The sequence below is a fragment of the Vicugna pacos genome, chromosome 32 (genome assembly GCF_048564905.1).
Source record: "Vicugna pacos chromosome 32, VicPac4, whole genome shotgun sequence".
Lineage (NCBI taxonomy): Eukaryota > Metazoa > Chordata > Mammalia > Artiodactyla > Camelidae > Vicugna > Vicugna pacos.
Window position 1 is genome coordinate 15,773,737 of NC_133018.1, and position 12,279 is coordinate 15,786,015.

The 12,279-nt window shown below is 53.5% G+C and overlaps 1 protein-coding gene across 2 annotated transcripts in view; it reads left to right on the forward strand.

Moving 5' to 3' along the window:
- Window positions 1-12,279, forward strand: part of BICDL1 (BICD family like cargo adaptor 1) — a 66,283-nt gene that overhangs the window by 51,038 nt on the left and 2,966 nt on the right. Inside the window, exons 6-9 of one of the 2 annotated variants that reach the window (XM_031670028.2) lie at window positions 369-587; window positions 1,556-1,699; window positions 6,186-6,316; window positions 10,853-10,973. In XM_031670028.2, the coding sequence (XP_031525888.2) occupies window positions 369-587; window positions 1,556-1,699; window positions 6,186-6,316; window positions 10,853-10,973 (615 nt within the window). The remainder of the gene's footprint in view (window positions 1-368; window positions 588-1,555; window positions 1,700-6,185; window positions 6,317-10,852; window positions 10,974-12,279) is intronic. The other variant, XM_006204802.4, reaches the window with a different exon arrangement.

Consider the following 12,279-nt stretch of genomic DNA (forward strand, 5'->3'; position numbering starts at 1 on the left):
CTCTTGACTCATCATCAGCCTCATGCTGCTTGTGTTGACAGGGTGCTGGGACATTTGAGATCCATCCAGCTGGCTGCTCTTTGTACTGCTTCTAGCCACTCATTCCCCTAATTGTGCACCGACCCCCACCAAAGTAACTGCCGGTGTAAAGTGCTTTACGTGCGGTGGGAGGGGCTCGGGGGCCAGGAGAGTAAGAACGGGGAGTCTGTGTAGATGTGCTGGGCCCAGAATAAGAATCAGTATTTCTTGGGAGAGGCGATTTTTTTCTTTTTCAATTTTCTAGAACTAGTTTCTTGAGTTCTAGGAAAAGATGGCAAGGCGGCAGTCTTCTCTAGAGTCCATAATCAGAAATGATTCTCTGTGGGCAGCTGAGACTGCAGCTCTGGGAAGCCTACTGCCAGGTGCGCTATCTCTGCTCGCACCTTCGAGGAAACGACAGCGCCGACTCGGCCGTCTCCACGGACTCCTCGATGGACGAGTCTTCAGAAACCTCGTCTGCCAAGGACGTGCCGGCAGGCAGCCTGCGCACTGCCCTCAACGAGCTCAAGAGACTGATACAGAGCATCGTGGACGGCCTGGAGCCCACGGTAAGAGGCCAGGCTGGTGGGAGCCTGAAACCAAGTGCAGAGGGCGAGGTTAACCCTGGAACTGGAACCTTATAAAGTCTCCAAGGCCGTCTTCTGAGCCCGGGTTGGTTGAGGCACTGGGTGCCGGGAGCAGGCAGAGGGCCTGGGTGCCGGGGGTTAGGAGGCCCCTTGCTGCGGGCACGGGACGCAGAGGTGGCCTCCCTCCATGCGGTTCAGTCCGGGCACGTGCGAGGGCTCTCCTGGGAGGCTTTGAATAAGAAATGTGGATCCAGGTGAAAACTGCAGATTACTTTTCTGTTGCCTGTTGGTCCTGGTGGTGGAGTTAGCTGTGAACTAACTTAAAAGGCAAACTTAAAAGATAGGAAGCCTCTGCCCAAAGGATAGACGTGAGCACAGAAAGCGGAGGAGACAACAGACGTGGCCGCTCCTGGGGAGGAGAGGGGCTCCCTGGGCGGACTGGCATTTGGTCCAGCGTCCCGTTGGGTTCCTACCAGACTTGCGCCCCATTCGCACCCCCGGCTCTCAGGCTGCTGTTTCTCCTTAGGCTTCATCCTCCTACAGAATAGTTGCGCCCTTCTACCCCTGTTAGGTGACGTGGGATGAAGGGTGCTTGTCCTCGTCTGAACACGGCGCGGGGCTTCAGGGAACGCACTGTAGTGTGGAGCCCGTCGTCCTGGAAAGGGGAGTGGGCGGAGTGAGATGCACTGCTGGCCCCACACAGTTCCCTTCCCTGAAGCCTGAGATGAAGATAAAATAATACCTAGTTATTGTTTGCAGAGAATCTCTCTCCTCTAACCTTCTCTTTCTTCCTCCTGTCTCTCCTCTTTCTTTCCCTCTCTCCCCATCCCCGACCCATTTGCCCACTACGTGCTCCTCCCCAATCCCGACCGTCTCTCCCCCCTTCCCCCTCCCCCTCCCCGCGCTCCCACGTCTCTCTGGCTGGCCTGCCGGCGCTCTCTTGCTGTCAGAGCTCCCGGAGAATTGACGATGACTCCTTAGAAGAACAGATAAGGCAGACCAGTGAGGATTCAAGAGCTCTGCGCGAGCTCATGGAGGGAGAGAGGGGTAAACTGAGGCAGAGCCTAGAAGAGCTGCAGCAGCTCCACAGCCAGGTGAGCGCCCCGCCCCTCAGCGCCGCAGGGTGTGCCCGGTCTCCCCCCCCCCACCCCCGCCTGGCCCGTTGCAGCCCCTGTGAGGTTCCCTCTCCTGCCTCTGTTGAGAAGCAGCTGTCTGCCAACACGTCCTCGGGGACGGCGACCTGAAGTTGCCATGAGCTGGGTGTCTTCAGGGGAAGCAGCCGGTCGTCTGGTGCGGCCGGAGTGAAACTGTCGGGGATAAGAATAGCTGACCCTCGTTTCCTCCAGCCACACGCTGCCTTCTGCAGAGCCCACGCCGGTCGGGCGGTTTCTGGCCGTTTAAAGTGCCACAGCTCCCAGGACGCTTACAGATGTTATTCCAGCAGCTTCTGAGCAGGGAAGTTTGCAAACCAAGCGACAGTTGATCTTTGCAGGCCTGTTCTCCTTTGTCAGTGCCGCCGCCTCTGCCAGCCTGTTCCTCAGCTTTAGAGGCGCTGGCTGCTGCCCTCGCTGGTCCTTGCCTGTGCGATCATGATCTCTCATCTCTTGGGAGCGCTGGAGAAGGACATCTATATTCTGATCTGAAAAGTTTTAAAGGGCTCAGGAGCAGCCCCGCCCAGAAAGAAGCTTGTAAAATCTACCCCGGGAGATAGTAAAGGCCTCTGCCTTCTGCCTGGGGCCGTGTGTGGAGGTTCTGTCCCACTGGTGGGGGACGCCAGACGGGTAGCATTTTACGCCCTGCCCCAACCAGCCTGCCCCCTTCTTTCCTTGTCCAAAGCTAATCACCCCTTCCTGCTACAGGAAGAGCTTGCTGAGAGATGGAATTTAAGCCTGGCTTTCACTTCAATGCGTATTTCTTAAAGAATCTTCTAGAAATAAACTCCTGCCCTTTTTGGGTCGTACCCATTAGACTTCCTAATAGTATCCTCTTGGAAGGTGTGGGGAGAGCCACCCACAGCCACTGCCGCACTCCTGTTTCTGCGCGTGGCCAGGTAACGGGGACAGGAGGATGCGGTTGCAGCCATGGCTTGTCCTAGCCGAGCCCTGGGGAGTCGGGTCGAGCCGCCAAAGACATTCTTGTGCCTAAAACCCAAGACTCTTGGGTCGTCATTTGTTTGACCAGGGGCTGGATCAGACCTTCCAAACTGGAAGAACAAAATGGAAGAGAAAGCAGATCTAAAAGTTCTTTGGATTAAGAAAAAGTTGGGGTTTTTTTTAAGTCGTTAAATTTCTGTGGAGTGTTTCTGCTTATCAGCTTGTTGATGTTGGCTGGTTTTTTGTTTTGTGTTGTTGCTTCTCTGAATTACAAAATGAGAAACCCCAGAGAGCATTATTTCATTCAGAAACATGAGCAAGGTGTAGGTTGCTGGCAGTCCGCTGTGGAACTGTTGAGGAAGCTGTCTCCACCAGGGAATCTTCCTTGAAACCTCAACTGAAAACGGGTTTAGGTCAATTTCTATGGATTCTCTTTCAAAAAGCTCACCAAGCAGATGGTTACACTCGGCCCCACATGGGATATAGGGATGGGCCTCTCCCCGGGGCCCTCTCCTTCCAAAACCTCAGTCAGAGCCACAAACCTCTCAGCCAGACTGGATCCGTCCAAAACCGTCCCTTGGGAGTGACACTGACCTCCCAGGGCAGGGGTGGGCTGCAGGGCCAGGTGCCAGGACCCTGGAAATGGCAGTTGGGTTGGGGGACCCAGGAAGAAACCCAATCCCAACCTGCTCGTTTGGCCCCTTTATGCTGGACTGAAGTGCATGCCAGTTACTCCAGGGGCACGAAAACACAGGGCAGCGTGTGCTGGGAGCAGCTGAGGTCCTCCCCAGTGAGATCCTGGTGAACCCTCCTGCGAAATGTCAGTGTGTTCCGTCTCCACATCCCCTCCCCAGCCAATGCCCCAGCCACCCAGCCTCCATTCCCGCTGTTTGCGTCTCACGCCCTTGGCTTTGGCAGAATGGAGCGGAGCTCGGCTCTGGACAGGCTCCCCTCATGTTCCCTCACCTGGGTCTCTCTCGGCCCCTGGAGGCTTTCCTGTCCCCTGCATGTCAGTCCTGCTCATCCTGCACTTGCCTGATTAGCTTTCATTTCCTCCTCAAAACTCTTGTTCCCCTTCCTCCAGGAGCCCCCGGGCCTGCCTTGTCCTGGGTCCCCTCACTCCCCTCTCAGCCTCCCGGTCCAGCAAGGACAGGCTCGAGGTCTGACGTAGCTCTGTCTTCTCCTCAAGCACTGAGCGCAGCACCCTACCCAGAGTCTGCGCCCAAGTGATTATCAAACGAAGGGCAACAAAGGCCCGGACGGATGACTTCAGGACGTTTCCTTTGATGCTGTTCCATCTCGAGGACACCACCTTACTGGGGAAAAGTGGATGCCGGGGCGGCTGTAACCTGAGTCTGGGGACAAACAGGGACGGGCCCCCAGGAGGCCAGCCCGAGCCCGGGGGTGATGACCGCGTTTGACCCTCACAGTAACTTGACGGTGGGGAGCAGTTCTTCTTCCTGCTTTTTATGAACAGTACGTGCAGCCCAGAGAGGGTGAGACCTTTGTCACTCCTAAGCCAGCGGTCTCTACCTTGACCAGGTTTTCCAGGCCAAAGCAAAAAGTTGTTGTGGGGCTTTATCTGGAGCGTATTAAATGCTGGCATTTGCTTCCTAGCACGGAGTCTGCTCTGTCGCTGACTCAGCTGCAGAAGGCCGGCCTGCCGGCCCGCGGCCATGTCAGGGCCTGCTGGGTCTGCGGAGGCCGCTGCCTCTGCCCGACGCTTTCTGGGTCCGGGGCCCGGGCCGCTGGGCCGCGGGACCCGCTGAGGAGGAGGGTGAGGCCAGGCTCCTCACCTGTTGCCTTGGGGCTTGTGCTTCTCCCAGGCCCCCGACCCTGCCCGCTGGAGCCGCCCCCGCCGTGAGAGCACAGATGTTCCCAGCGCCCATCGCAACAACAGAGTGCCCTGTGTCCCCGGCACTGGGTGCCCCCTTATTTGCTCCTGAGTGGCCGCTGCCTGGGAGCTGGCAGAGCCGCTGTCTCAGGCCGGGGCGCCCGGGTGCCCCAGGAAGCTCAGTCATCAGTCTTAGGCCCGGGGCATTTGCTCAGTTTCCTTCTGTCTGAAGATGCATAGACCTGGGCCTTGACGGGCAGAGGCTTCTACAGACAGTGACGTCTGTCCTCTTGTGGGAGGGACAGACCTGTATGGCTGGATCCTCCCTTGGAAAAGTGTCACATGTGTGTAATATTTAACAGGAGGGCAGGGTCCGGCACCCTGACTCCAGTCTGATCCTATCAACTGTGAGAAGGGCTCCCACCCAACTGATGCAACAATTATTTCTTGAAAGCTCTACCAGGCAGGGTTTCTGGTTGCCAACAACTGAAACTCGCTCTGCTTAACTTAAGCAGAAAGAGAGTGTGTTGGAATTAAATCTGAAAACTTACAGAATCAACAGTAAGTCGGGAGAACTGAGCTCCAAACCAGAAAGGAGCCATGGGAAATGGGGCAACAAAACCATCTAATGTCCATTTAATAATTTCCTGCTGGCCAATGGCTTCACTGTGTCCTGAAGAGCTGCACCCCAGGGAGGGGCTGTGACTGGCAAGTCTGGGTCGCATGCCCAGGTCCCTGGGACAGGACGTGTCTTCTTTTGGCTTCCTTAGTGGGAGGGGATGCCCTGTCTGCCACGAAGGCTCATGCGGCCAGGGTGCCCCCAAATAGGAAGGGGTTTTGGATAATGACCAGCCCCCAAGTGACAGCTGTCCACTGCACAAGCATTTAAAGATGAAGCATCATCTGCAGTGAGGCTGAGACACACAGGAGGGTGGGGCACACCTCCTGCCAGGGCAGAGCTCTGGGCATGCGGGGCTCCCGTGCAGCAGGTGGGGTGAGCTGTGGTCACTGAGGGAGCCGCTCGGAGGGCACCTCTCCACCGAAGGCCAACTCCCAGTGAATGGGCTGTGGTGCCATTCCCTGAGGTCAGGACAACAGATAAGGTGACAGGCTTGAAGTGAAAGGTGGTGACACTTTTCTGTCTAAATTCCATGTGGCTTTGACCTGGGGGGCGGAAGGAAGAAGGTAGAAGAGCCAGGCTGCATCAAGTGCCATCACAGAGATGGGAGCCAGCCCCAGGCTTGGGGACCGGCCAGGGCCCACTGAGTGGAAGACGGCTGGAAACGACATTTGAGTCCCTACCCACAAAACGTGTGTCTCAGAGACCTGATGCCTGTGTAGCCTTCATTCACCAGGTCCCGGAGGGGGAGCCCAGAAATGAAGGAGGTGCTGTGGTGTGCTGCACAGTGCGCAGAGGGGATGTGCCCAGGGCCGCCAGCCAGGCCTGCACTGCCCCAGCCCCGGCCACTGCGCTCCAGCCTAGCATGTAGCCGCCTTTCTCCCGGGGAGATGCCTCCCTCGGAGCAGGGGCAGCCGGCCCCGCACACAGGCCCTACGCCTGCCTGGGCCTTGCTCTCTCCCGGCTCTCTCGGGGGAGACACCCCTGCCAGCAGCAGTGGTGTCATCACACTCATTCCCTTGGTTTTCCATCAGGTGACATTGCTGAGTGTGGAGATGACTGCGCTGAAGGAGGAGAGAGACCGACTCAGAGTGACATCTGAGGACCAGGAGCCAAAGGAGCAGCTTCAGAAGGCCATCAGGGACCGGGACGAGGCCATCGCAAAGTGAGTGGACATGGCTGGTTTAACTTCCATCGCAAGTAACGTGAGTAGGTGCTCAGGTTGCAAAGTGAAACCACCCAGACAAATACAAAACTGAAAGCCAGCGTTTCCCTGCTGCCCGCCCTCACCCCCAGTCCCATTCTGCTCCCTAGACAGACTCTACTGTTGCAGGTTGGCTGTGCACCTTTTGTAGGTTTTTTTTTGCCCTTTGCACATGCAGGTATATATGCAGCAGAGTTTCTGCAGTTTTTTAAAACACCAGCGATGCTCTACATGTCTCGGGTTTTTTCCACTTATATCTTAGCTTTCCAGTTTCATCGTATATATTTACTGCAACTTTTTATTTTAGATTAGTTTTCTTTTGTTTGTTTTTTTGACTTATCATTATGGATATTTTCAAGCTTATACAAAAGTAGAAAACATGAGATGAATTCCGACCTACCCATCTCTCAGCCTCAACACTGATCAGCGTGTGGCCAGCGTTGTTTCATCTGGAGCCCACGCATTGCCTCCACCTCCTCCCTGGACCACGTGAAAGCAGATCGCAGGACATACCGTCTCATCCAGAAACACTTTCACATAAATCTCTACCAGAAAAAGCCTCTCTTTGTAAAACACACACCACAATTATAACACTTGAAAAAACTTAAAACAATTTCTTAATATCATCTAGTATCCAGTGTTCACATTTCCCCAGTTGTCACATAATTGTCTTTTTATCATTGTTTAGAATCAGACTCCAAAGTCCACATATTCTGTTCAATTGTTACGTCCCAAAAATCTGTACCGCTTCCCCCTCCATCTTTTTTCCCCCCAGTTTGCATTTTTTTTGAAGAAACTGGATCATTTATCTCAGTTTTTCTACATTCTGAGTTTGATTACATCCCCTGAGTGTCGCTTATCATTTTTCTCTGTCCCTTATATTTCCAGGAAACTGGGTCATTTTTAAAAATAATGTTTTGGGTTTTCTCTGGCAGAGAAGAAAGACAGTGCATTCTTTTACATTCTAAATATGTGGCAGCACGTGGCAAAAAAGCATATTCACATATTCCTTATCCCCCTGAAATTTATTTCTTCATCACACATTCAATCTACTCTATTCACTGAGTATGAGGAGATAAAGGTACTAAAAAATGTGTCTGCCTTTGGGACTTTATAACACATTAATATCAACATTTATGTATCACTTTACTGTTTACAGAACACTTCCATCCTTTAATCCTTCCAACCACAAGAAGAAGTAAAACTTTTTAATCCCAATTTTTAATTCCAGTTTATTACAGACGAGGAACCTGAGCTACCTTCCCCAGGCTCACGGCCCGTGGGGCCCACTGGCTCCCCTTCAGGTCTTTGAGCCCCGTTTCACAGCCTTTGCCCTCACTTGAAGGCTGTTTGTCAGGAAGCTAGAAGGAGCTTATTTGAAACAATTTCTAAATAGGTACTCTTTGCATTTCTAAAAAGTAATATGACATATTTTAATTTGATTTTAAAATTCCCCACACCTTTCCCCGTCTCACTTCCGTATACAGTTGTCCCCTGCCTTCTGTCCTCTTTCATCATTTCCATCATCTCCATTTTGTAGTTTTACCTTTACCCCTTTTCTATCCGGTCAGAGTCTCATATCCGGTGGTCTTTCCAGCTCCAGTTCATTTTGGAGTTATGCTCAGTGAGGCTCACAAAGCTCTGGGTCTGTGCCATAGCATCCTGGTGGATTCCGTTAGTGAAAGCTGGAATAGCAGTGTGGCATTCTGGTGGGCCCGTACTTTTATGAATAATGAAGGGTCAGGTTGTGTCAAACAGTTAGGAACTAAAATGGTAAAATTAGGGTGCTAATTGTGGAAGCCCACCGGGAATAAAAAGCAGAGTAAGTTAGAAGTAGAGACTGGCTGTGGTCACCTTCTGTCAGCTGGACAGACAGAAGAGAGCTGCCACACGCTCTGACCACATTCCGTCATCAGTGTGGGAGGTGGGAGATACCAGCAGAGAGCGTGTCAGGGTGTAGGAGAGCAGGAGAAACAAGGTGTCCGGTCCCCTTCCCTTGAAATAAGTGCACCTGGGTGACAGAGGAAGTCACCAGATCTCCATGAAATCTGGAGATGCATGCCTTGGCCCGCCCTCAGAGGAGGCCCAGTTAACCTCCTGGGGTCTGTCTGAGCAGAACTGCAAGTTCTACTCCCTGAGTAGGGAGAATTCTGCATTGAAGCCCCTGTCCTTCCTGGACACTATAAAACAGGGCTGGCCTTTAGGAGAGAGTGTTCAATCACTCCAGGATAGCTTTATGTCCCGTAGAAATGAAATTCTGGGTATATAAGAATTACGACAACAGACCTAAGGAATAATTTAAATGTGGAGAAACCACCCCACATTTGGATAGGACCTTAAGTGCTTTATAAGATGCTTTCATAGACACCATCTCTGATCCTGGCTGTGCTTTAGTATCATCTGGGGACATCCCCTGCTGCCAGGGCCCTCTCCACGTCTCCAGAACAATTCAGTCTGAATCTCTGGGTTTGGGGCTACTTCTAAAAGTGTCCCCTTATTCCCACCCCATGATTCTAATGTGTAGTCAGGAGTGAGAAAATGAAAAATAACTTCCCCCTCTTCACTGGACTGCAACTTTAAGGTGTTCCTTGTCCTGTATAATAGATGAGTTTCAGAAAAGAACAATTTTATTTCCTTGCAGGTCCTCAGTGAAAAAAACTGGGGGCTAGCAGCCTGCCTTACAAAAACACAAAGGAGTCAGTCGCTAGTGGTTTCACTTAAATAAGGAATTCTTCTAGCCCTTAGAATATTCTTTTTTAAAACGGGCTAATGTTAGCAGCCTCTGCAGCTTTGCTTGCTTTCTCATGAATGACAAGCGCCAAGATTCCCTAGCTAGCAAACATTCGCGAGGGTGCAGGCCGAGGCCGAGGCCGGGACACCGAAGCCGGCAAGGCGAGCCCAGCTCTGGGGGCTCTCGGGAAGGGAACCCCCTCCAAGCCCGGCGGGCCGCGAGTGCTGCTGGACCTCTGCCCCTCCGCCCGCGGCATTAGTCAGCACATTCCCGGGTCTCCGGGCTGCTCGTAGCGCCACCTGCCGGGAGACATTTGGAAGCTCAAGAGGCTGCAGCCTCCGTGAGGCGCCAGGGGCTTGCATTGAGGTTCCTGGTCCGAGGTGGGGGTGGGAGGGGCCGCTGGGTGTACATGGCAACCGGCGCCACGCGAGGATTTCCGCTGTTCGCCGCCAGCCAATGGCAGCGGGCGTGACGGGGGCAGCCTGACACGCGGCTGAGACGCCGGCGCTCATTGGACAGGCTCGGCTCCTGTCCCCGCAGCGCAGTGCGGGAGAGCCGCCTGGAGCGGCTTCTCTAGGAAGGGTGGGCGGGGCGCTGTTTTGAGGCCCTGGGGTGTCAGGGGAGGTGACTAATTGCTCGACGGACTTGAGGCCTGAGAGGAAGTGATGGTCATGGTGGCCCAAACACATTTCCCCAACTGCCCCGCCTGACAGCCGCTTAGCTTGGTTCCCGAGGCAGCTTCTGCTGGCAGGTCCTCTAGCTGCCCTTGGGCCGGGCACACCTTGGGTCGTAGGCCGTGTTGGAAGAAGACAGTTTTGTTTGTTTCGCCCTTTTGAATGCGACAAAGGCAGTTGATGAAGACAAGGGCTAAATAATTTCGGCAGCTGCGTAACCAGTGCTACCTCGCAGAGGCTGCCCAGTTAGTCTCTCGCACTTTTTGTTCCCATTTCCCTGCGCCTGCCCACTCTCCATTGCGTTTTGCATTGAACCGTGAGTTAGGAATGGGGAAAGCAAACAAATATGCTAAATGTTACCAAAATGTGAAAGTACGAAGTGCTAAATTGTGGGAGCATCAATGATCATTATCCAGAGATAACCAACTAGGTATTTTTGTGTGTGATCTTCAAATACACAAGTTTCCTTTTACAAAGCTAGTATCTTATCAGACTTTGTCTTTTGGTGCTCTTCTCCACTCAGTGTACATGACCAGGAGTATTTCCCCATCATCAGTAAATATTTCAACGTCATGGTTGCTTCTGGTGACTGTATTCCATCATATAATTTACCACTGGTCACCTAATTGTTGGCTACTATGATTAGCTAAGCTGTGATGATCACCACACCCTTAGAGGGGGATTGCTTGTGAAAAGGAGGCACCAGGAGGTTAAGGTCCCCAAATTCCATGAGGATTAGCCTTTTGGGGCGGGGAAAGGATTAGCAGCTCCTTAGTGCTGTGTAAGGCCTTTGGTCTCTGGGTTCCAGGCCTGATTTAAGTACCATCTTCTTTTAACTACTCCATCTGTGAGATGAAGATGACAGGTAACCAGCCTGTAGGTGAAGGGATTATGAAAACTGGAAAAATAAATACGAAAACATGTTACAAAACTTTGCAATCCTCTACAAGTAACATCATAGCTAAGGTTACAGTGACTCTTTGTTGTGAGTTTGGGATCAGAGGCTGTTTCCTCATCCTGTGGACTCCAGGCGAAGAACCCAATGCCTCCGGCACACGGCATCCACGCTCACCCTGGCTTGTCTGATTTCAGGAAGAACGCTGTGGAGCTGGAACTCGCCAAGTGCAAGATGGACATGATGTCTCTGAACAGCCAGCTGCTGGATGCCATTCAGCAGAAACTGAACCTCTCGCAGCAGCTTGAGGCTTGGCAGGTAAAAGAGGGTCTCTGAGCCCAGGCAGAATGTAAGAATGAGAGCTTGTTACTGGAGGGTCCTGTGCGTGTGGGTGAGCAGTAACCCCTGTCTTAACTGGCAAAGTTCAGGGCTTCGGCTTCCCCAGTCCCTGGGGAAGAATGCCTGAAGGAAGATGTTCTCAGGAGCAAGGACCCAGGCTGGGCCATCGGGGGCTGTGGTGACCTCCAGGCTTGGAACAGGGGCCTCCTTCAGCTGGTTGTCTTGGCTTCGTTTAAATTTGCTAGAATAGCTCAAAAGAAACAGCTGTTAACATGGAGGGCCCAGGAAGCCCTGTAAGACTGACTGAAAATTCACAGTGGGATGTAGCCCAGCCACCCTTGGGCTGTCAGCAGCTGCTCCCCTTCCCTTTCTCAAAGGCCAGCTTCCTTTTTCCGAAGAGCACTGTCCTGGTGCAGGTCTGGGGAAAATGAGTCAGTGCGTCCATCTCGAGGACCACCGTTGTCAGAGTCTGGACAGCCCGCCCCATCCCAGGCCCGGCTTGCCTCCCCACTGGGCCAGGGCCGAACTGGCCCTTTGTTGATGAGGTTAGGGCAGCGCAGGCTCAGGATGTGGGTGTGACCGTTCGTGTTTCTCCCCAAGAACTCCTAAGCAGACCGATGAGAAGCCACCCGCGGCTCTCCCAGGCAAGCCCCACGTGGAGGGCCGAGAGGAGGGCCTGACCGCGGCCGCAGGAGCGCCAGCACCCTCGCCCCGGAGGGCCGCTCCCTGGCTCCCCGCCTCCTGCCCCGCGGCCAGCTGCCTGTTTCCTGGCTCACAGCCCCTGTTCTCTCTTCTCTCTCGGCTACAGTTTGCTTCCTCAGGGCTTTTCACTATCTGGCTCCTTTGGTTTCTGATCTAGTGGCCTTTCTCAGTTCCCGTATCAACAGCTTTAGTTGTACACCCCTCCTGCCTTTGAGGTGAGACTGTGCCCTCATCCCGCCCGCCCTCTCCCCTGCCGCCTCCTCCATGGCCACCGTGTTGTGTGTCGGCACCATCATCTCCGCACAGTTTCCATGCATCGAGCCCAGGCCCCTCCTCCCTCCACCGTCTCGTCCCGTGAGCGCGGCGGCACGAGGCCCGGTACTGACCGGCTGACCCGGCCTTCTTGGTTCCACCTCATAAGTGGGTTGTAGTGTAGAAGTAACGCTTGGCCTGGAACCATGAGCAGCTTGTGCATGTGTGTGTATGAAGTTCTGAAGTGGTATCTTTCATGGGAACTTCTGGGTGGATATTTTAAAAACGCAGTTTGCAGTGTACTAGAAAAAACTCTAGCAGCTTCGAAAGG